Raw genomic sequence first — 26,388 nt, 5'->3', positions numbered from 1 at the left:
CCTTCTCTCTCTTCCACCAGCACCCTGTGCGCCTCGTAACATCGAGACAGTGATGGACTGCGAGGCCCGTGTTGCCATGGTGTCCTGGTCTATGAGTGCCGGGACTGTGTCCTACGTGGCTACAGCCACCACCCTGTCCGGCCACGCCGTCACCTGTGAGACCAGCAACACCTTCTGTGAGCTGGGGGGCCTGGCCTGCGGAGAGAGTTACTCTGTGTCTGTACAGGCCTGGGGAGAGAGCTGCAGTAGCATGGCTACCATGACAGGACAACTGGTCACTGGTCAGTTGATGCTTCCTCCATGTTATTGTATATCACCCTGACAAAAAAATACTTTAGAATGTAATGATATATACCGGTAACTTACAAAATAAAGGAAATACCAACATAAAGCATCTTAGTAGGGTGTTGGGCCACCACGAGCCAGAACAACTTCAATGCACCTTGGCATAGATTCTATATGTGTCTAGAACTCTATTAGAGGGATGCATCACCATTATTCCACAATACATTTCATAATTTGATGTTTTGTTGATGGTGCTGGACAACGCTGTAGTGCTGAGTGATTAACTGACATTATAGTTATTTTTAATTTTTTAAACAACTAATTGACCGATGTCAGTTCAATTATTTGAATTCCACTTTGCTCTATTTTTTCTGTGAGCTCAATGTGCAGATCAAACCTGAACTGTGCGTTGTAGTAGAGAGTTGTAGTTTTCAACAGGCTAATATTCTACATAGTTTAGCGTAGAATGTGGTATTAACTACAATGACCATAATCCATTGCATCTCTGCTTACACTTGTTCGGTCTATGCGGAGCAGATACGGAGACTGATTGAAGAAAGAACACATGATTGAGAGAGATAGAAAGAAGTTGCTTCGCAAGGGATTGATAGTTGGTATTCAGAAGTCATAAAAGTAACCTTATTTACTTTTAATAACTACTAAAATAGTGATTTTGTCAGACAGCATAGGCAGCAGCTCTATAGAGATGAGATGATGACTTGGAATTAAATAATAGTTATCAAATAAAACAAATATACACAAATTGAAATATTTGATTAAGGTAATGTGATTATTTTTATTTCACCTTTATTTAACGAGGTAGGCTAGTCGAGAACAAGTTCTCATTTACAACTGCGACCTGGCCAAGATAAAGCAAAGCAGTGCGACACAAACAACAACACAGAGTTAAACATGGAATATACAAACATGCAGTCAATAATACAATAGAATATGTCTATATACAGTGTGTGCAAATGAGGTAGGATAAGGGAGGTAAGGCAATAAATAGGCCATAGTGGCAAAATAATTACAATATAGCAATTAAACACTGGAGTGATAGATGTGCAGAAGATGAGTGTGCAAGTAGAGATACTGGGGTGCAAAGGAGCAGAATAAATCAAATAAATAACAGTATGGGGGATGAGGTAGTTGGATGGGCTATTTACAGATGGGCTATGTACAGGTGCAGTGATCTGTGAGCTGCACTGACAGCTGGTGCTTAAAGTTAATGAGGGAGGGAGATATGAGTCTCCAGCTTCAGTGATTTTTGCAGTTCGTTCCAGTCATTGGCAGCAGAGAACTGGAAGGAAAGGCAGCCAAAGGAGGAATTGGCTTTTGGGATGACCAGTGAGATATACCTGCTGGAGCACGTGCTACGGGTGGGTGCTGCTATGGTGACCAGTGAGCTGAGATAAGGTGGGGCTTCACCTAGCAAAGACTTACAGATGACCTAGAGCCAGTGGGTTTGGCAACGAATATGAAGCGAGGGCCAGCCAACAAGAGCATACAAGTCGCAGTGGTGGGTAGTATATGGGGCTTTGGTGACAAAACAGATGGCACTGTGATAGACTGCATCCAATTTGCTGAATAGTGTTGGAGACTATTTTGTAAATGACATCGCCAAAGTCAAGAATCAGTAAGATAGTCAGTTTTACGAGGGTATGTTTGGCAGCAGGAGTGAAGGATGCTTTGTTGCGAAAAAGAAAGCTGATTCTAGATTTAATTTTGGATTGGAGATGCTTGATGTGAGTCTGGAAGGAGAGTTTACAGTCTAACCAGACACCTATGTATTTGTAGTTGTCCACATATTCTAAGTCAGAACCGTCCAGAATAGTGATGTTGGACGGGCGGGAAGGTGTGGGCAGCGATTGGTTGAAGAGCATGCATTTAGTTTTCCTTGCATTTAAGAGCAGTTGGAGGTTATGGAAGGAGAGTTGTATGACATTGAAGCTCATGTGGAGGTTAGTTAATACAGTGTCCAAAGAAGAATAAATGATGGTTATTAAGTGATTTGCAGTAATGGGCAGTTACTGCCAATTTTATTGTTTTATTCAGTGTTGTTACAGAATTCAATCCACATAATACATAGTGCATTTAATGTTAAAAAACAACAACATTGAAACCGAAATCGAAAACCGTGATCATTTTTTTATTATCAAACCGAAACGACTTCAAAAAGCACTAACCGCTCAGCACTAAAACGGCGTCTCAGGCACCGCTCCAGAATCTCCCATAAGTATTAAATTGGGTTGAGATGTGGTGACTGAGACGGCCATGGAATATGGTTCACATCATTTTCAAGCTCATCAAACCGTTCAGTGACCACTCGTGCCCTGTGGATGGGGGTATTGTCATCCTATGGGGGAATAGCCATGGTAGCCAAAATAATGGGCTGGCCAGCATTTTTATACATGACCCTAAGCATGATGGGATGTTAATTGCTTAACTAACTAGAGAACCACACCATGTGTGGAAGCACCTGCTTTCAATACACTTTGTATCCCTCAATTACTCAAGTGTTTCCATTATTTGGGCAGTTACCGATACACTAAACCTTCTACATGTGGTATAATATTGCAATTAGATCCATGCGATGGGATCTCCCCACTTCCAAGTCTACCTTATCTTGTCTGTTCTCAGAGCCCTGTGTACCTTTCCACCTGAGTGCTAAGTACAGCCTGACCATAGGCCAGGTGTTGTGGGATGTGAGTCAGGGTGCTACCCTGTACAGCGCTGAGGCAGTGACGGAGGAGGGTCACCTTATTAGCTGCAACACCAGTGACACCTACTGTGCCCTCTACAACATGGCCTGCAGCCAGGTGTACAACGTCACCGTCACCGCACACAACAACATCTGCCAAGGCATGGCTACGTCCAAGTCTATCAACCTCAAGACAGGTGAGTCCCTCTTACCTAGCTATGATAATACATAATACCCTACCCAGCTATAACACATAGACCAGTATAATGTACTGTACCACCGTGGCTACTGGATACACTCATATCTTCATATTATATTTTCATTTGAAACAGTATTTCGAAGTTTTTCGAAGCAGCCATACCATCTGCATCGTTATCCATGGTGTCCCTTGTTGTGTGTGTTTCAGAGCCCTGTCCTCCCAACAATGTGGAGACAAATGTTGACTGCGAGACTGGAACAGGCGCTATTTCCTGGGAGATGAGCGTTGGGGCAGTTGGATACATAGCATTCTTCAACGGACGCAATGGAGACTCTCTGTCCTGCCACACCTTGGCACACCACACTTCCTGTAGGGTAGAGGGACTGAACTGTGGCACAGTTTACTACGCCCGCGTCAGAGCCCTGGGAGACACTCTTAATAGTACCGACTCTACCACTGTTCTGCTGGCCTCAGGTCAGTAACATAGCAAGGGAACATTCCTTTAGTGGTGAGTACAGAAACAAATCTGAGATCAGGGACCGTATGTCTCAAGCATCTCAGAGTAGGAGAGCTGATTTAGGATCAGGTCCCTCATGTCCATATAATCTTATTGATTATGATCTAAAATGCTAAACTGATCTTAGATCAGTACTCTGAAACACTTGATACATAAAGCCCCAGTATAATTGCCATTAAGAAAATTCACTGGATATAGTAGACAATAGAAAAAAGATAAAGTACAAACGAGTTTCTCCGTCCCGTTCCCAGCTCCCTGTGTCCCCGCCAGCATGGAGGCAGAGGTGGACTGTGATAACGCCACGGCCCTGGTGACCTGGGGCTGGAGCAATGGAGCCCAGTCCTACATCCTCACTGCTTTAGGCAGCGACGGGCACCAGGCCTCCTGCCACACAGAGGAGAATTACTGCAACATGACCGAGCTGGCCTGTGGTGAGGACTACGAAATCACCCTGACCGCCATCAACCACAACTGCCAGGTGGAGACCCTGTCTGGGGTCAGCTTCAGCACACGTGAGTAGAGAGCACAGACACAGGAGCCTCAAACACTATTTATAAATAGAGGTTTATTGAGGAAAGTTGTTTTTTTACTTGCAATGACTGATATGTTGTAGTTTATCTACCTTAGTTGAATGCACTGACTATAAATCACTCTGGATAAGAGCGTCTGCTAAAAGACCAAAATGTTAATTAAAGAAATAGAGCTGTGGTCACTAAATCACAGAATTGTCATAAATATTGTTGGATGCATGTACAATACAGTGCTCTAGTATCTACTAGCGCTAGTGTGTCATAGAAACCTGTACTGCGGTGCAGGTCTTTAGTGCCCTGTAATGCCTGTATGGTAATGTACAATAAGTTACCCTACTGTACAAACTCTCACATGGTCTGTATACTGACTCAATTTGACCTCTGACCCTTAGGTCCCTGCCCCCCCCTGCATGTGGGAGTGGACCTGCAGTGTGGGACCCACACTGCCACCTTGTCCTGGGAGCAGAGAGAAGGGCTGCAGTTCTATGTTGCTAGCGCCACCTCCAGGGCTGGAGGATCTACTGGGTCCTGCAACACTAGCAGCTCTAGCTGCCAGTTCCCTGCTCTGGACTGTGGGGAGACCTACAGCTTCACTGTGACCGCCCACAGCAGCCTGTGTCAGAGTGAACTCAGCAGCACTGTCGAGATCAAAACAGGTAAGACTTTTTCACCTGGTCAATCTACCTGTCAATCCCCTACTCTTCTACAATCTCTCACTGTTGTCATGTCCCTCTTGCATGTGCCTTATGTTGCACAATTCTGTGTACGTTTGATCAATTACGCACCTCCCAGCACTGACAGTTCTATGATCAAAGAACAAAATGTACATACATTTATGTAGCAATATTCTTCATGCTATCAACAATTCAAAATTCAATGCAATAAAGTCACCAACCCAACCTTTCCCTTTCACCTGCGTAGAACCTTGCCAGCCAGACCAGGTGACAGCTACAGGGTCATGCGACATTGAGACAATGGTGGTTGTGGCGTGGGCCGAGGCCCAGGGGGCGGTGGTCTACATGGTGACGGCCATGGGAGACCTGGGATACATGACAGCGTTCCAGACCAATGAAAGCAGCCTGGAGGCGGAGCTGCCCTGCGGACAGACCTACAGCTTCACTGTGATTGGCCAGGACGAAAGTTGTGATAGCCCAATCAGTGATGCTGCAGAGTTCAGGACTGGTACGTGGAGATATTTAATAACTTCACAGAAATACACTCCTTATCTTTAGTGTTAAGTAAAGCAGGCTACGTATAATCTACTATCATGCTATGTATCTCATGTTCTAGATCTAGCCTATGTCCGTCCGTGCAGGTGCACAGCTCAATTCTGTGTCTCCATGTGTGGGACTTGATTATGGAAGCACATTCATGCCAAAACAAATCCAAACAAAGACTTTGCATCTGTTTACATACCCGGTCTCCTCCTGCAGCTATGACAGTATGTTGTCTAGGGCCAGGCTGTAGTTCAATTCAATTCAAGGGACTTTATTGGCATGGGAAACATGTTTACATTGCCAAAGCAAGTGAAGTGGAATGGATAAACAAAAGTGAAATAAACAATAAAAAGTGAACAGAAAATATTACAGTCACACAAGTCTATATGAGTGTTGTGTTTCTGTCCCCAGCCCCCTGTGTGCCCCAGCATGTGGAGAGCTACACTGTGTGTGAGAACAGCCTGGGCTCAGTGAGCTGGGCCGAGAGCGAAGGGGCGGAGTCCTACACCGCTGTCGCTGTCGGAACAGATGGCCACACCCACATGTGCACCACCAACTCTACCAGCTGCATCTGGGAGGACCTGCACTGTGGAGACCTCTACACCGTCCACGTCATCTCCAACGACTACCTGTGCAGCAGCTCCCCTAGCAACAGCACCACCGTACGCACAGGTAGGCACGACACACACCTACTCAGTCATACTATTGTCCCAGTTACCCCTTGTCTATGGCACAGTTTTACCCACCGCAGTTACCCACGTCTCCCCCATTGCCCAAATATTCATCCTGTTGGTGTTTAACTGTCTTGTTTTGTTATCTTCCACAGCTCCCTGCGTGCCCCAGAATCTGGTGCCCACTCTGGACTGTGGCAGGAGGGTTGGCTCCCTGACCTGGGACCTGAGCCACGGTGCAGACTTCTACATGGTGACTGCAGAGACCAACGCCGGCCACAAGGTGGAGCTGAGCACCAATGACACCAACGCTTACATCTCAGAGTTCCAGTGTGGTCAGGAGTACTACCTGTCTGCCCAGGCAGTGGATTCAGAGTGCAGGAGTGCACCCTCCTCCCCTGCAACACTCAGGACAGGTACATAACATCACACCCAGCCCACCTGCAACACTCAGGACAGGTACATAACATCACACCCAGCCCACCTGCAACACTCAGGACAGGTACATAACATCACACCCAGCCCACCTGCAACACTCAGGACAGGTACATAACATCACACTCTCCCCCTGCAACACTCAGGACAGGTACATAACATCACACTCTCCCCCACTGCAACACTCAGGACAGGTACATAACATCACACCCAGCCCACCTGCATGACACAGATGTCATACATACACTCACAGACAGTGTGTAGAACAATTAGTTACAGACAGGTACTGTGACAGGTGCTACACTGTTATTAAGCACACCAATGTAACCATAAACAAACGCAGGTTGACATTTATTGGGATGAATCTTGTCCTGGAAGCAGCTTTGCAGGGTGGTCACAAGCAGGCCTAGCCAAAAAGTCATAAACCTAACCCTAAACTTAACCCAAACCACACAGCTAACCTTATGCCTAACCCTAAATTAAGAACAAAAAGCACATTTTGGCCAATTTTGACTTTGTGGCTGGCCCATCAAGCGGATACTGCTCAGCTCCATGGATACTGCCTCCAGAACAATATTCATCCCAATAAATGTCAACTTGCTAAACAAACATGTCCACTTTCACCAAACACACCTTCTTAAAGATTTTAATGTGTGCATAACTCATATTCTTTTCATCTTCCCTCCTTCAGAGCCCTGCAATCCCACCTCCATCTCTAGTGTGATGGACTGTCTGTCCAACATCGCCGTGGTAATGTGGGCGGTGTCCGACGGTGGAGCCGAGTACTACACCGCCACGGTGGAACACGAGGACGGCCAATCAAAGAGCTGCATGTCGTCCAGCTTCCAGTGCGGCATGCCCGACCTGCGCTGTGGCCAGAACTATACCGTTACCGTCACCGCATCCAACCAACATTGTCACTCCGACCCCAGTGTTGTCAACACCCTGACCACAGGTGAGACAGACCACAGGACACTTCAACACAAGAGAGAAAGACCAGACTAGCAGAAGAGAGGTCCTTGCACAACTAACAAACTAAGAGACCATGCTAAACCGTGATAGAAATAAACATGTCACATATGGACCAGAGACCAGGCAGGGTACAGAGGTCTCTGAATCCACATCCAAAGACTACCAAAACGCATATGTTCCCTCTCAAAAGATTAACCCTTCTCGGTCTCTCTCCACAGTTCCCTGTGTCCCTACCCATGTTGTGGCCGTTATGGACTGTTCTGACAACACAGCCTTAGTGACCTGGAGCCCCACCCAGGGCGCGCTGTCCTACAGAGCCATGGCTCAAAGCCCCCGCGGTGCCCTCTCCTCCTGCGAGAGCACTGACCCACAATGCATCCTGGCCAACCTGATCTGCGGAGTGCCCTACACCGTGCAGGTGGTGGCAGTGAACGAGCGCTGCTCCAGCCTGCCCAGCCACTTGGCAGAGTTCCAGACAGGTGAGATACTGTACACACCAGGTAGTACCTGTACACTGCATACACAGTCAGAACACAGCACATAGTAGGTCTAACTGTACACACCAGGTAGTACCTGTACACTGCATACACAGTCAGAACACAGAGCACATAGTAGGTCTAACTGTACACACCAGGTAGTACCTGTACACTGCATACACAGTCAGAACACAGCACATAGTAGGTCTAACTGTACACACCAGGTAGTACCTGTACACTGCATACACAGTCAGAACACAGCACATAGTAGGTCTAACTGTACACACCAGGTAGTACCTGTACACTGCATACACAGTCAGAACACAGAGCACATAGTAGGTCTAACTGTACACACCAGGTAGTACCTGTACACTGCATACACAGTCAGAACACAGAGCACATAGTAGGTCTAACTGTACTCAACAGGTCAAACAGCCCAGGTTGATACTGTAGAAGTTCGGCCGATAGAAAAATCACCTCATCTCACCTTTAGTCTCACCCAAACACCTTATATATAATTCTCACATTTACGGTGGGTCTTCCACGCTCTAGTGTCTACCAATGTACTATTCTCCCTGTATCACTTTCCCACTCATACGACGCTCCTCTCCCCTGCAGTCCCCTGTACCCCTGAGATCACTGGGGTTCTCCTGGACTGCTACACAGACTCAGTTCTGCTGGAGTGGGCCTACGCTGAGGGAGCTGTGTCCTACACCGCCACGGCTCAGTCAGGGGACGAACAGACAACCACCTGCAACACAAACCACACCAACTGTGAACTTATGGAGCTAGCCTGTGGACAGACATACACTGTCACCTTGAGGGCATCTGATGGCCAGTGTGACAGCTTCCCGAGCACCAGTGTGAAAGTGTCATCAGGTGAGTTAACTATACTAGACACAACAACTACCATTATATAATGCAGATGCCAGAAGGAGACAATTATGCGAGAGATATCACTGATCCAGCATACCGTAATAACTCATCAGCATCGAGTTGAAAAAGATTAGTATATTAATGCTATTGTTAGCATTAACATTCATACAGTTCTCATTTCAAGTGAACGCATCATAAAAGTTCATGTTAGCAATGTGAATATTGGTCTCTCTCTCCTCCTCTCCCTTCCCAGTCCCCTGTCCTCCCCAGGCTGTTGTATCGCAGCTTAACTGTTTAGCTAACTCAGCCCGTGTTGAGTGGGAGAGCAGCAGTGGAGTAGACTCCTACAGCGTCCAGGCAATGAGCATGGAGGGAGACGTGACCGCCTGCGAGACCGATGGAAACGTCTGTTCCATATTGGACCTCGTCTGCGGCTCCACCTACAACATCAGTGTCAACGCCGTGAGCAACGAGTGCAACGTATCAGAGAGCACCCTCATACAGATGCAGACAGGTTAGTCCTGCCCCTGACGATAACACACCCTCTCCTGTGACCTGTCACCCTCTCATTCCAACCGTGTGTTTATACTGTATACAGTACGTACTGTATGTGCACGGTGGATGTTCCTGTGCACGGTGGATGTTCCTGTGCACGGTGTATGTACCTGTGTACTCTCTCTCCTTCTCTCTCAGCGCCCTGTGTACCTGAGCAGTTGGAGGCCAATATGGACTGTGACTCTGGCTCTGTGTCAGTATCTTGGGAGCCTAGCAACGGTGCCACCTCCTACACAGCTGTTGCCCAGGGCAACGGTGGCTACGCATCATCATGCAACAGCAGTGACACCTCTTGCCAGTTCCCTGAGCTGCTGTGTGGCCTGTCCTACAGCATCACCGTTCAAGCCTCTGACGATGTGTGTAACAGCGCAGACAGCAGCGCCGTACAACTCAACACATGTAAGGTCGTCACCCTACATGTAGCATTTAGTGTACCTGGACACAGGTAGATTCATTATAATAGAGAACAGCTGCACACACCTGCTGGTGGGTAACTTCATGTAGCCAGACACTCAGCTTCAATGCAATTGATTGAATGTTTGATCAATGTTTGGGCAGCAAGCTGCCATTGTTAGGGTTTTGTCTGGGTCGTCACACACCACAGATTATTGCAGCTTGCCCCAGTATTTCCAGAACCCTATATTTACCTCTAACCGGGTATGTTTTCTGCAGTAGATTCCTTTCTAACCTCTAAGGGTTTCTCTGTGTGCAGTACTCTGTGAGCCCCAGAATGTCAGTGCTCAGATGGAGTGCGGAAGCAACGCTGGACTGGTGTCATGGGAACAGGGAGAGCTTGTGTCTTCCTACCTGGTGCGTGCGGTCAGCCCCGACGGACACCGGACCCAGTGTGACAGCAACGCCACCAGCTGTAGACTACCCAGCATGCACTGTGGCCAACAGTACAACCTAACCGTCACAGCCCAGGACGGGAGTTGTGACAACAGCAATGCGTACCTGAGCCTGCAGTCTGGTAGGTTATTGAGTGATTGAACTATCAGTCTCAATTAACCAAAAGATGCCACAATACATACTGTAACAGTACATCAGAATGCGGAGACAATTAAAATGTTCTTCCATTCTCTCTCCTCCCTGTCTCTTTTCAGTCCCCTGTAACCCCACCAATGTGCAGGCATCCCTCCAGTGCCTCTCTAACTCTGCAGCAGTCACATGGGAGCGGGCTAGCGGCGCGGTGTTGTACCAGGCTGTTGGCACAACAGATGGAGGTCACCAGGCGATGTGTAACAACAGTCAGACACACTGTGATCTGAGCGGACTGCAGTGTGGACAGACCTACAACGTCACTGTGGTCTCCAAAGACGACACCTGCAGCAGCGTAGACAGCGATACGGCACACGTCAGGACAGGTAAAGGGAGAATTGACCTCTACATTACAGCAGATTGGAGTTTGAATTATTCAATCTTGTTCGGTGGGCAGCTCTGCCTTGATACAGAAACAAATGTGACACCACTATAGGCTTAGAAACCTGAGATTATCACTAGCCTCCTCTGTCTCTCCTCGCAGCTCCCTGCCCTTCCCAGGACGTGGCTGTGGATGTACAGTGTGCCGCCGGCTCCATGATGGTCACATGGTCCGCCAACCCTAACACCGAATCCTTCCATGTGACGGCTGTGACCAGCGGCTCCGCCGACCTGTCATGTGACTCCAGGGGTCTTCCAATAAGAACCGGGTGTTCCATTGAGAACCTTCCATGTGGACACCTCTACAGCGTCACGGTTACCTCCATCAGAGGTGGCTGTAAGAGCAAAGTCAGTGGCGCCGTAGCGGTTTCCTCAGGTAAGACCAGAACACAGGTGACCCCCACACTGCATTCATAGGAAGTGTTACACACACACACACACACTGCATTTATAGGAAGTGTTACACACACACACACACACACTGCATTCATAGGAAGTGTTACACACACACACACACTGCATTCATAGGAAGTGTTACACACACACACACACACTGCATTCATAGGGAGTGTTACACACACACACACACACTGCATTCATAGGAAGTGTTACACACACACACACACACACACTGCATTCATAGGAAGTGTTACACACACACACACACACTGCATTCATAGGAAGTGTTACACACACACACACACACTGCATTCATACACACACACTGCATTCATAGGAAGTGTTACATTCACACACACACACACACACACACTGCATTCATAGGAAGTGTTACACACACACACACACACTGCATTCATAGGAAGTGTTACACACACACACACTGCATTCATAGGGGAGTGTTACACACACACACACACACACTGCATTCATAGGAAGTGTTACACACACACACACTGCATTCATAGGAAGTGTTACACACACACACACACACACACACATTGCATTCATAGGGGAGTGTTACACACACACACACACACTGCATTCATAGGAAGTGTTACACACACATTCATGCATTCACACACACACACACACTGCATTCATAGGAGTGTTACACACACACACTGCATTCATAGGAAGTGTTACACACACACTGCATTCATAGGGGAGTGCATTCATAGGAAGTGTTACACACACACTGCATTCATAGGGGAGTGTTACACACACACACACTGCATTCATAGGGAGTGTTACACACACACACTGCATTCATAGGGGAGTGTTACACACACACTGCATTCATAGGGAGTGTTACACACACACACTGCATTCATAGGGGAGTGTTACACACACACACACACACTGCATTCATAGGGAGTGTTACACACACACACTGCATTCATAGGGGAGTGTTACACACACACACTGCACATTCATTCAGGGGAGTGTTACACACACACTGCATTCATAGGGGAGTGTTACACACACACTGCATTCATAGGGGAGTGTTACACACACACTACATTCATAGGGGAGTGTTACACACACACTACATTCATAGGGGAGTGTTACACACACACACTGCATTCATAGTTACACACACACACACTGGGAGTGTTACACACACACTGCATTCATAGGGAGTGTTACACACACACTGCATTCATAGGGAGTGTTACACACACACTGCATTCATAGGGTGTTACACACACACTGCATTCATAGGAGTGTTACACACACACTACATTCATAGGGGAGTGTTACACACACACTGCACATTCATATTCATAGGGGAGTGTTACACACACACTGCATTCATAGGGGAGTGTTACACACACACTGCATTCATAGGGAGTGTTACACACACTGTTCATAGGAAGTGTTACACACACACTGCATTCATAGGGGTGTTACACACACACACTGCATTCATAGGGGAGTGTTACACACACACACTGCATTCATAGGGGAGTGTTACACACAGTCTCCAGGAGGAACGAGATTATTCCATCCACACCTGCTGTGTAGACCAGAACCGAACGAAAAGAAACACTCCTTTTTATGTGCGTGCTTTTCCCTTTTCTCCATGGATGTAGAACAGTAGAACAAACAGTAGAACAGTAGAACAAACAGTAGAACCAACAGTAGAACAAACAGTAGGACAAACAGTAGAACAAACAGTAGAACAAACAGTAGAACAGTAGAACAGACAGTAGAACAAACAGTAGAACAGTACCATTAAAACCTTTTTTTCTCCCCTTCCACAGCTCCATGTGTCCCCCAGAATGCTAAAGGTAGTCTGGACTGTATTTCTAACTCTGTCTGGGTGTCTTGGGATGCCTCCACCGGGGCTCAGACATACACAGTCCTGGCCAACGGCGGCGGAGGTGTTAACTCCACCTGCACTTCTTATTCTACTGCCTGTAATGTGCCTGACCTGGCCTGCGGAACCCAGTACACCTTCCATGTGACTGCTGTCAACACACACTGTCAGAGCTCACCCAGTAATACCTTCCAGATCGAGACAGGTACGTTACACACTGTCAGAGCTCACCCAGTAATACCTTCAGATCGAGACAGGTACGTTACACACTGTCAGAGCTCACCCAGTAATACCTTCAGATCGAGACAGGTACGTTACACACTGTCAGAGCTCACCCAGTAATACCTTCAGATCGAGACAGATACGTTACACACTGTCAGAGCTCACCCAGTAATACCTTCCAGATCGAGACAGGTACGTTACACACTGTCAGAGCTCACCCAGTAATACCTTCAGATCGAGACAGGTACGTTACACACTGTCAGAGCTCACCCAGTAATACCTTCAGATCGAGACAGGTACATTACACACTGTCAGAGCTCACCCAGTAATACCTTCAGATCGAGACAGGTACATTACACACTGTCAGAGCTCACCCAGTAATACCTTCAGATCGAGACAGGTACATTACACACTGTCAGAGCTCACCCAGTAATACCTTCAGATCGAGACAGGTACGTTACACACTGTCAGAGCTCACCCAGTAATACCTTCAGATCGAGACAGATACGTTACACACTGTCAGAGCTCACCCAGTAATACCTTCAGATCGAGACAGATACGTTACACACTGTCAGAGCTCACCCAGTAATACCTTCAGATCGAGACAGATACATTACACACTGTCAGAGCTCACCCAGTAATACCTTCAGATCGAGACAGATACGTTACACACTGTCAGAGCTCACCCAGTAATACCTTCAGATCGAGACAGGTACGTTACACACTGTCAGAGCTCACCCAGTAATACCTTCAGATCGAGACAGATACATTACACACTGTCAGAGCTCACCCAGTAATACCTTCAGATCGAGACAGGTACGTTACACACTGTCAGAGCTCACCCAGTAATACCTTCAGATCGAGACAGGTACGTTACACACTGTCAGAGCTCACCCAGTAATACCTTCAGATCGAGACAGATACATTACACACTGTCAGAGCTCACCCAGTAATACCTTCAGATCGAGACAGGTACATTACACACTGTCAGAGCTCACCCAGTAATACCTTCAGATCGAGACAGGTACGTTACACACTGTCAGAGCTCACCCAGTAATACCTTCAGATCGAGACAGGTACGTTACACACTGTCAGAGCTCACCCAGTAATACCTTCAGATCGAGACAGGTACATTACACACTGTCAGAGCTCACCCAGTAATACCTTCAGATCGAGACAGGTACGTTACACACTCACCCAGTCAGAGCTCACCCAGTAATACCTTCAGATCGAGACAGGTACGTTACACACTGTCAGAGCTCACCCAGTAATACCTTCAGATCGAGACAGGTACGTTACACACTGTCAGAGCTCACCCAGTAATACCTTCAGATCGAGACAGGTACGTTACACACTGTCAGAGCTCACCCAGTAATACCTTCAGATCGAGACAGATACGTTACACACTGTCAGAGCTCACCCAGTAATACCTTCCAGATCGAGACAGATACATTACACACTGTCAGAGCTCACCCAGTAATACCTTCAGATCGAGACAGATACGTTACACACTGTCAGAGCTCACCCAGTAATACCTTCAGATCGAGACAGGTACGTTACACACTGTCAGAGCTCACCCAGTAATACCTTCAGATCGAGACAGGTACGTTACACACTGTCAGAGCTCACCCAGTAATACCTTCAGATCGAGACAGGTACGTTACACACTGTCAGAGCTCACCCAGTAATACCTTCAGATCGAGACAGGTACGTTACACACTGTCAGAGCTCACCCAGTAATACCTTCAGATCGAGACAGGTACGTTACACACTGTCAGAGCTCACCCAGTAATACCTTCAGATCGAGACAGATACGTTACACACTGTCAGAGCTCACCCAGTAATACCTTCAGATCGAGACAGGTACGTTACACACTGTCAGAGCTCACCCAGTAATACCTTCAGATCGAGACAGGTACGTTACACACTGTCAGAGCTCACCCAGTAATACCTTCAGATCGAGACAGGTACGTTACACACTGTCAGAGCTCACCCAGTAATACCTTCAGATCGAGACAGGTACGTTACACACTGTCAGAGCTCACCCAGTAATACCTTCAGATCGAGACAGGTACGTTACACACTGTCAGAGCTCACCCAGTAATACCTTCAGATCGAGACAGGTACGTTACACACTGTCAGAGCTCACCCAGTAATACCTTCAGATCGAGACAGGTACGTTACACACTGTCAGAGCTCACCCAGTAATACCTTCAGATCGAGACAGGTACGTTACACACTGTCAGAGCTCACCCAGTAATACCTTCAGATCGAGACAGGTACGTTACACACTGTCAGAGCTCACCCAGTAATACCTTCAGATCGAGACAGATACGTTACACACTGTCAGAGCTCACCCAGTAATACCTTCAGATCGAGACAGGTACGTTACACACTGTCAGAGCTCACCCAGTAATACCTTCAGATCGAGACAGATACGTTACACACTGTCAGAGCTCACCCAGTAATACCTTCAGATCGAGACAGGTACGTTACACACTGTCAGAGCTCACCCAGTAATACCTTCAGATCGAGACAGGTACGTTACACACTGTCAGAGCTCACCCAGTAATACCTTCAGATCGAGACAGGTACGTTACACACTGTCAGAGCTCACCCAGTAATACCTTCAGATCGAGACAGGTACGTTACACACTGTCAGAGCTCACCCAGTAATACCTTCAGATCGAGACAGGTACGTTACACACTGTCAGAGCTCACCCAGTAATACCTTCAGATCGAGACAGATACGTTACACACTGTCAGAGCTCACCCAGTAATACCTTCAGATCGAGACAGGTACGTTACACACTGTCAGAGCTCACCCAGTAATACCTTCAGATCGAGACAGGTACGTTACACACTGTCAGAGCTCACCCAGTAATACCTTCAGATCGAGACAGGTACGTTACACACTGTCAGAGCTCACCCAGTAATACCTTCAGATCGAGACAGATACGTTACACACTGTCAGAGCTCACCCAGTAATACCTTCAGATCGAGACAGGTACGTTACACACTGTCAGAGCTCACCCAGTAATACCTTCAGATCGAGACAGGTACGTTACACACTGTCAGAGCTCACCCAGTAATACCTTCAGATCGAGACAGGTACGTGTTACACACTGTCAGAGCTCACCCAGTAATACCTTCAGATCGAGACAGGTACGTCAGAGCTCACACACTGTCAGAGCTCACCCAGTAATACCTTCAGATCGAGACAGGTACGTTACACACTGTCAGAGCTCACCCAGTAATACCTTCAGATCGAGACAGGTACGTTACACACGAGACAGGTGTCAGAGCTCACCCAGTAATACCTTCAGATCGAGACAGGTACGTTACACACTGTCAGAGCTCACCCAGTAATACCTTCAGATCGAGACAGGTACGTTACACACTGTCAGAGCTCACCCAGTAATACCTTCAGATCGAGACAGGTACGTTACACACTGTCAGAGCTCACCCAGTAATACCTTCAGATCGAGACAGGTACGTTACACACTGTCAGAGCTCACCCAGTAATACCTTCAGATCGAGACAGGTACGTTACACACTGTCAGAGCTCACCCAGTAATACCTTCAGATCGAGACAGGTACGTTACACACTGTCAGAGCTCACCCAGTAATACCTTCAGATCGAGACAGGTACGTTACACACTGTCAGAGCTCACCCAGTAATACCTTCAGATCGAGACAGGTTACACACTGTTACACACTGTCAGAGCTCACCCAGTAATACCTTCAGATCGAGACAGATACGTTACACACTGTCAGAGCTCACCCAGTAATACCTTCAGATCGAGACAGGTACGTTACACACTGTCAGAGCTCACCCAGTAATACCTTCAGATCGAGACAGGTACGTTACACACTGTCAGAGCTCACCCAGTAATACCTTCAGATCGAGACAGACACGTTACACACTGTCAGAGCTCACCCAGTAATACCTTCAGATCGAGACAGGTACGTTACACACTGTCAGAGCTCACCCAGTAATACCTTCAGATCGAGACAGGTACATTACACACTGTCAGAGCTCACCCAGTAATACCTTCAGATCGAGACAGGTACGTTACACACTGTCAGAGCTCACCCAGTAATACCTTCAGATCGAGACAGGTACGTTACACACTGTCAGAGCTCACCCAGTAATACCTTCAGATCGAGACAGGTACGTTACACACTGTCAGAGCTCACCCAGTAATACCTTCAGATCGAGACAGGTACGTTACACACTGTCAGAGCTCACCCAGTAATACCTTCAGATCGAGACAGGTACATTACACACTGTCAGAGCTCACCCAGTAATACCTTCAGATCGAGACAGATACGTTACACACTGTCAGAGCTCACCCAGTAATACCTTCAGATCGAGACAGGTACGTTACACACTGTCAGAGCTCACCCAGTAATACCTTCAGATCGAGACAGGTACATTACACACTGTCAGAGCTCACCCAGTAATACCTTCAGATCGAGACAGGTACGTTACACACTGTCAGAGCTCACCCAGTAATACCTTCAGATCGAGACAGGTACATTACACACTGTCAGAGCTCACCCAGTAATACCTTCAGATCGAGACAGGTACGTTACACACTGTCAGAGCTCACCCAGTAATACCTTCAGATCGAGACAGGTACATTACACACTGTCAGAGCTCACCCAGTAATACCTTCAGATCGAGACAGGTACATTACACACTGTCAGAGCTCACCCAGTAATACCTTCAGATCGAGACGAGACAGGTCAGAGCTCACCCAGTTACACACAGATGTCAGAGCTCACCCAGTAATACCTTCAGATCGAGACAGGTACGTTACACACTGTCAGAGCTCACCCAGTAATACCTTCAGATCGAGACAGGTACGTTACACACTGTCAGAGCTCACCCAGTAATACCTTCAGATCGAGACAGGTACGTTACACACTGTCAGAGCTCACCCAGTAATACCTTCAGATCGAGACAGGTACGTTACACACTGTCAGAGCTCACCCAGTAATACCTTCAGATCGAGACAGGTACGTTACACACTGTCAGAGCTCACCCAGTAATACCTTCAGATCGAGACAGGTACGTTACACACTGTCAGAGCTCACCCAGTAATACCTTCAGATCGAGACAGGTACGTTACACACTGTCAGAGCTCACCCAGTAATACCTTCAGATCGAGACAGGTACGTTACACACTGTCAGAGCTCACCCAGTAATACCTTCAGATCGAGACAGATACGTTACACACTGTCAGAGCTCACCCAGTAATACCTTCAGATCGAGACAGGTACGTTACACACTGTCAGAGCTCACCCAGTAATACCTTCAGATCGAGACAGGTACGTTACACACTGTCAGAGCTCACCCAGTAATACCTTCAGATCGAGACAGATACGTTACACACTGTCAGAGCTCACCCAGTAATACCTTCAGATCGAGACAGGTACATTACACACTGTCAGAGCTCACCCAGTAATACCTTCAGATCGAGACAGGTTACACACTGTTACCTTCAGATCGAGACTGTCAGAGCTCACCCAGTAATACCTTCAGATCGAGACAGATACGTTACACACTGTCAGAGCTCACCCAGTAATACCTTCAGATCGAGACAGGTACGTTACACACTGTCAGAGCTCACCCAGTAATACCTTCAGATCGAGACAGATACGTTACACACTGTCAGAGCTTAATACACACTGTCAGAGCTCACCCAGTAATACCTTCAGATCGAGACAGATACGTTACACACTGTCAGAGCTCACCCAGTAATACCTTCAGATCGAGACAGGTACGTTACACACTGTCAGAGCTCACCCAGTAATACCTTCAGATCGAGACAGGTACGTTACACACTGTCAGAGCTCACCCAGTAATACCTTCAGATCGAGACAGATACGTTACACACTGTCAGAGCTCACCCAGTAATACCTTCAGATCGAGACAGGTACATTACACACTGTCAGAGCTCACCCAGTAATACCTTCAGATCGAGACAGGTACGTTACACACTGTCAGAGCTCACCCAGTAATACCTTCAGATCGAGACAGGTACGTTACACACTGTCAGAGCTCACCCAGTAATACCTTCAGATCGAGACAGGTACGTTACACACTGTCAGAGCTCACCCAGTAATACCTTCAGATCGAGACAGGTACGTTACACACTGTCAGAGCTCACCCAGTAATACCTTCAGATCGAGACAGGTACGTTACACACTGTCAGAGCTCACCCAGTAATACCTTCAGATCGAGACAGGTACGTTACACACTGTCAGAGCTCACCCAGTAATACCTTCAGATCGAGACAGGTACGTTACACACTGTCAGAGCTCACCCAGTAATACCTTCAGATCGAGACAGGTACGTTACACACTGTCAGAGCTCACCCAGTAATACCTTCAGATCGAGACAGGTACGTTACACACTGTCAGAGCTCACCCAGTAATACCTTCAGATCGAGACAGATACGTTACACACTGTCAGAGCTCACCCAGTAATACCTTCAGATCGAGACAGATACGTTACACACTGTCAGAGCTCACCCAGTAATACCTTCAGATCGAGACAGGTACGTTACACACTGTCAGAGCTCACCCAGTAATACCTTCAGATCGAGACAGATACGTTACACACTGTCAGAGCTCACCCAGTAATACCTTCAGATCGAGACAGGTACGTTACACACTGTCAGAGCTCACCCAGTAATACCCAGTAATACCTTCAGATCGAGACAGGTACATTACACACTGTCAGAGCTCACCCAGTAATACCTTCAGATCGAGACAGGTACGTTACACACTGTCAGAGCTCACCCAGTAATACCTTCAGATCGAGACAGGTACGTTACACACTGTCAGAGCTCACCCAGTAATACCTTCAGATCGAGACAGGTACGTTACACACTGTCAGAGCTCACCCAGTAATACCTTCAGATCGAGACAGGTACGTTACACACTGTCAGAGCTCACCCAGTAATACCTTCAGATCGAGACAGGTACGTTACGTTACACACTGTCAGAGCTCACCCAGTAATACCTTCAGATCGAGACAGATACGTTACACACTGTCAGAGCTCACCCAGTAATACCTTCAGATCGAGACAGGTACGTTACACACTGTCAGAGCTCACCCAGTAATACCTTCAGATCGAGACAGGTACGTTACACACTGTCAGAGCTCACCCAGTAATACCTTCAGATCGAGACAGGTACGTTACACACTGTCTGAGTTCACCCAGTAATACCTTCAGATCGAGACAGGTACGTTACACACTGTCAGAGCTCACCCAGTAATACCTTCAGATCGAGACAGGTACGTTACACACTGTCTGAGTTCACCCAGTAATACCTTCAGATCGAGACAGGTACGTTACACTCTAGTTGTTCTTTATGATTTTGTGCTCAGACTCAGGTGTAAATCAAATTCTGTTCAGTTCATGGGCAATAAAATATTAATTTATAAATGACCTCACAGTAGTCTTAACTGTCCTATCTCCTAACGTGACTGTTCTCTGGCGGTGTACAGTCTGTGACTCTATAACTGAACTACCTTTCTTCTCTTTAGGTCCTTGCGCCCTGAAAACCATCACCGCGGTGAACGCATGCCATAGCAGCAGTATCGTGGTTAGCTGGGAGCATACAGAGTTATCTCCTACCATCGTGGCGACGGCAGAGGGACAAGACCAATCCATGTTCACCTGTAACAGCACGTCCACTTCCTGTGAGCTCATGGGAGTGCACTGCGGCATGCACTACACCATCATCGTCTCCGTCCCCTCCGACAAGTGCAGCACCTTGAGGAGCCCACCAAAGAAGATCAACACAGGTAACTAGACCACTCCACCACTAGGACACCTTACTCTTGGTCAACACCGGTATCTAGAGTACTCCACCACGACACTAGAATCCACACAGGTATCTAGAGTTCTCCACCATGACACTAGAATCAACACAGGTATCTAGAGTTCTCCACCACGACACTAGAATCAACACAGTTATCTAGAATTCTCCACCACGACACTAGAATCAACACAGGTATCTAGAGTTCTCCACCACGTCACTAGAATCAACACAGTTATCTAGAATTCTCCACCACGACACTAGAATCACCACAGTTATCTAGAGTTCTCCACCACGGCACTAGAATCAACACAGGTATCTAGAGTTCTCCACCACGTCACTAGAATCAACACAGGTATCTAGAGTTCTCCACCACGGCACTAGAATCAACACAGGTAGCTGGAGTTCTCCACCACGGCACTAGAATCAACACAGGTATCTAGAGTTCTCCACCATGACACTAGAATCAACACAGGTATCTAGAGTTCTCCACCACGACACTAGAATCAACACAGGTATCTAGAGTTCTCCACCACGACACTAGAATCAACACAGGTAGCTGGAGTTCTCCACCACGGCACTAGAATCAACACAGGTATCTAGAGTTCCCCACCACGACACTAGAATCAACACAGGTAGCTGGAGTTCTCCACCACGGCACTAGAATCAACACAGGCATCTAGAGTTCCCCACCACGACACTAGAATCAACACAGGTATCTAGAGTTCTCCACCACAACACTAGAATCAACACAGGTAGCTGGAGTTCTCCACCACGGCACTAGAATCAACACAGGTATCTAGAGTTCTCCACCACGTCACTAGAATCAACACAGGTATCTAGAGTTCACCACCACGGCACTGGAATCAACACAGGTAGCTGGAGTTCTCCACCACGGCACTAGAATCAACACAGGTATCTAGAGTTCCCCACCACGACACTAGAATCAATACAGGTATCTAGAGTTCTCCACCACGACACTAGAATCAACACAGGTATCTAGAGTTCTCCACCACGACACTAGAATCAACACAGGTAGCTGGAGTTCTCCACCACGGCACTAGAATCAACACAGGTATCTAGAGTTCTCCACCACGTCACTAGAATCAACACAGGTATCTAGAGTTCACCACCACGGCACTGGAATCAACACAGGTAGCTGGAGTTCTCCACCACGGCACTAGAATCAACACAGGTATCTAGAGTTCCCCACCACGACACTAGAATCAATACAGGTATCTAGAGTTCTCCACCACGACACTAGAATCAACACAGGTAGCTGGAGTTCTCCACCACGGCACTAGAATCAACACAGGTATCTAGAGTTCTCCACCACAACACTAGAATCAACACAGGTATCTAGAGTTCTCCACCACGACACTAGAATCAACACAGTTATCTAGAGTTCTCCACCACGACACTAGAATCAACTCAGGTATCTAGAGTTCTCCACCGTGACAGAATAATCAACATAGGAAGCTGGAGTTCTCCACCACGACAACAGGACATATTAGGATACATTAGTCATGGTCAACACAGGAAGTAAAAAGTACCCCACCTCTATATTGTGACGTATAAAGATTCATTACCCATGGTCAACACAGGAAGTAAAAAGTACCCCACCTCTATATTGTGACGCATAAAGATACATGGTTGATGAGAAACAGCACATAATAAAGCAAAATCAACAATGATTGCAATCGATACTGAGCAACACACTAAGTGCTCTACACCAGACATACTGAATACAGAGAGACTGTATTACTGAGGGGTTGTTACTAGCTATCCCAATGTCCTGATACTTTTTCTATAACCTCTGCCTCCAGCTCCCTGTGTTCCTGAGGATGTGACAGTGGTAGCGTCCTGCAAGGCAGAAGGTACAGTGGTGTCCTGGGCTCACTCCTTGGTGGCCCAGTCCTACCTCCTCACCGCCACCAGCCGAGGCGGTGACGTCCGCACCTGTAACAGCTCTGTGAACAAATGTACCCTGGCTAAGCTCCACTGTGGTCAGCCCTACACATTCAGCGTGACCGCCAGCGCCAGCACCTGCACCAGCAAGGCCAGCCCCAACGTCACCTTCAGCACAGGTACATTATGATACAGCAGATAGCAGTACAGTATTCTCTGTTCAGTATATACAGTATATAAGAACATGGATCGAAGGGAACATTTTGTTCCGAAGGATCAGACAATTGACATCAAATACCCGATTATTTGATCCAAATGTTCCTTTTGATCAATGTTCCTTTGATGCACTTCTCATCAAGTACACCATCCCTCCTTTTATACTGACTTTAAAAACTCCAATCTGCTATAATGTAGAGGTAATCTGTAACATAACATTGCTGTTGTATTCAAGTAACATTGCACTGCACCATTGTTATAACATTGCGTCTATTCTCTTCTCCCAGTGCCCTGTGACCCCATTGGCCTGTCCGTTCATGTCCAGTGTGAGACTAGCTCAGGCGTGCTGTCCTGGTCCCCCAGCCAGGGCTCTGTGGGGTACTACGGCTTTGCCCAGTCTGAGGATGGGGACATGCTGTACTGTGACAGCATGGACACCAACTGCACAATCCAGGGTCTTGACTGTGGAGCCATGTACAACTTCTCTGTGCTGGCCTCTGATGGAGCCTGCAACAGCTCATACAGCCAACCCCTGCTTGAGGGAGCAGGTAATAACCCATCCAGTTCTTTCAGCTAGAGATGGTTGAGAAGTAGAGTCAGTGAATGAATGACATCAGGAGGACAGGGAACACTGCATACAGTACAATGTATTCAAACGGTCTAATCAGATACTGGCTAACTAATATAGAGATTAATGCAATAGTATAGATTCTAATGATCTTGATTTCTTCTCTCTATCCTTTCTAACCTCCTTCCTCTCTCCTCCTAGCCCCCTGCGCCCCTGCCACCGTGCGGAACCGCATGCGACTAATCGGCAAGACCCACTTTGCCCGTACCTCCTGGAGTGCGGTCGTCTGCCCCAATGTCGAGTACCTGGTTGAGATGACCGGCACTATCCTGGATGACCCGCAGGCCATGTTTGATGTCTCGTCCTATTGGATAAAGTACACCTTCTTTGAGTTGGCCCTGCCCTGTGGCTCCTCCTACAGTCTGACAGTCCGTACCAGGAACTCTGCCGGAACAAGCAAGCCCTCCACCCCCATTACCGGGACAACAGGTATGTTAACTAAACAGGGAGCCATAAGGGTTTGAATGTGGACACTGATTTAATATTATGATGGAAATGCAAATGATCAGCAATGCTACTGGTCTGCAACGCTACTGAAGTCAGTCAGTCTATTCTGAGGGTAATGTGACCTTAGTCTATAAAAAGAGAGTGACAGTTTTGGCTGGGAAGTTAATTCTGCCCTGAGGTGGGGGATTATCCTGAGAGTAGGGCTGAGGGATCTTTATTCCAGAGTTGACATTAGTAAACCAACCCTTTCCCTTCCAGCTCCCTGCGCACCTCTGGGCGTGAACTACACGGGTGACAACACGCCTGCCATGCTGTCCTGGGAGGCTGCAGTGCTCGCCACACAGTACACCGTCTACGACGTGACCGGAGACAGCCGCACGCAGGTGTGTTCCACCACGGAACTGTCCTGTCAGCTTTACAACGTCCAGCCAGACGCCATCGAGGTTACCGCTAGCAACGCTGTGGGAGAGAGCGTCCCCACCAAAGACATCAACGGTGAGATCGGAAAATATGATACAGAAGGAAAATATTCATAGTAGGCAAATTAGGCCTTGGACATTGTTTTGCCTGTTTTTATCAGTGATTCCAAGTGAATCCAACCACACTGTGATGAATAAACCACTGTGATGGGGGGATATCATCCATATCGATACAAATTCGTATCGTTGTATGTACAATGGTGGAGTAAATATCGTGTTCATCATAAACAATTAACTAGTTACTACTTGAAACTGCTGCTAGAGGTCGAATCGCGCAATTTGAGCCATTATGGCGCTGGCGCAACATCTCTCTGGATCAATGCCAGTTCAAGTGGACTAAATCTGATATGAATCATCAATATGGATGATGATAAATATCTACTGCACATGGTGTTGTGCTTGTATTCAAGCTTTCAATAACACAGTCTATCTTTGATTCTCTTTCTCAGGGCCATCAAATCGCCACAGAAGAGATCTGGGGATGGCAAAGCCTGCCACATTTGCTGAATTCCGCATCAGAGGTGAGCACATTCTCAAACTGCCACGCCATCTCTAATCTTTGCACCATATATGCATAATTATATTCCTCACACTCTCAAAATAGTTCATGTCTAGTCTACAAATATGCTAAAAGTCAAACAAATAGTGAAATCAATGGTTCATAATAACATTACTTTTCCTCCTTCCCTTCACAGAGGAGCTGTCCGAACCCAAGGTGTTAGTTGCTATGGTAACAGGTGTTTCTCTGCACATGGAGTGGGCACCGGTGAGGGACGCCACCCTCTACACCATTATCATCGTCCAAGAAGACACACCCTCCAGACGCCAGGTGCTGACCGTCTCTGAAGAGCTGACCAATGTGAACGACCTCGAGCCCTCCACAAGATACTGCATCTTCGTCTCGGCCAAGAACGAACACACCCAGAGCAACTACTCCAAGGAGTGTGTCACTACTGGAGTCCCCATGTGATTGGCTTGACTTTCACCCCAACCAAATGGACATTACAGTTGCCAGGGCAACCACCAATCGATGTAGTGTAAAGAGAATCATCAGTGACTGCTTCCTATCCCTAGAAGTAAACACACAAGGCAGAAGAGAGGCTTTTCAACAGACTGAGGGACAGGGAGGGGTTACTGTTGTTAAGCTTAAATTACTATCACAAAAGGCAGTGTTTATCGCATAGATGATCCTACTAAAGATATGTTATTTTCGATTAACTTTAAAGCTGAAATGTGGTATTTTTTTGTTGTTACTTTTTAGAGCTAGGTATCATTTTCTTGTTTTTTTGTAGTCGGTAAGATAGCAGCATGTGTCTTTATAATGTGTAGTTCTTTGAAAAAAGTGTGCCTAAAAATGTATTTTTTATTTATCTTCAAATTGTTATATTTTTGAGACCTACACGAACAACTTTTCTGTCCACTAAATGTATTTTAGATTCTTCTGTTGGTTGTATACATGATTTGAAACAAAGAAAAAGTAGATAAAGAGAGCAAATAAATGCTATCAAGCAAGTA

At 47.0% G+C, this 26,388-nt stretch overlaps 1 protein-coding gene across 1 annotated transcript; it reads left to right on the top strand.

Moving 5' to 3' along the window:
- Positions 1 to 29: 29 nt before the first annotated feature.
- On the top strand, positions 30 to 26,388 carry LOC112247081 (fibronectin-like). Its single transcript, XM_042322346.1, has 24 exons — positions 30 to 281; positions 2,926 to 3,183; positions 3,393 to 3,659; positions 3,954 to 4,214; positions 4,625 to 4,888; positions 5,154 to 5,414; positions 5,861 to 6,121; positions 6,276 to 6,536; positions 7,247 to 7,510; positions 7,746 to 8,006; positions 8,622 to 8,882; positions 9,133 to 9,393; positions 9,573 to 9,833; positions 10,147 to 10,404; positions 10,538 to 10,798; positions 10,957 to 11,229; positions 13,079 to 13,339; positions 20,921 to 21,181; positions 23,022 to 23,282; positions 23,607 to 23,867; positions 24,089 to 24,376; positions 24,653 to 24,889; positions 25,323 to 25,394; positions 25,569 to 26,388. The coding sequence occupies exons 1-24, from the start codon at positions 53 to 55 to the stop codon at positions 25,841 to 25,843; spliced, it is 6,078 nt and encodes a 2,025-aa protein (XP_042178280.1). The 5' UTR covers positions 30 to 52; the 3' UTR covers positions 25,844 to 26,388.

Source organism: Oncorhynchus tshawytscha, linkage group LG05, assembly GCF_018296145.1.
Source record: "Oncorhynchus tshawytscha isolate Ot180627B linkage group LG05, Otsh_v2.0, whole genome shotgun sequence".
NCBI classification, from domain to species: domain Eukaryota; kingdom Metazoa; phylum Chordata; class Actinopteri; order Salmoniformes; family Salmonidae; genus Oncorhynchus; species Oncorhynchus tshawytscha.
This window is presented reverse-complemented; position numbering and strand designations above follow the sequence as displayed.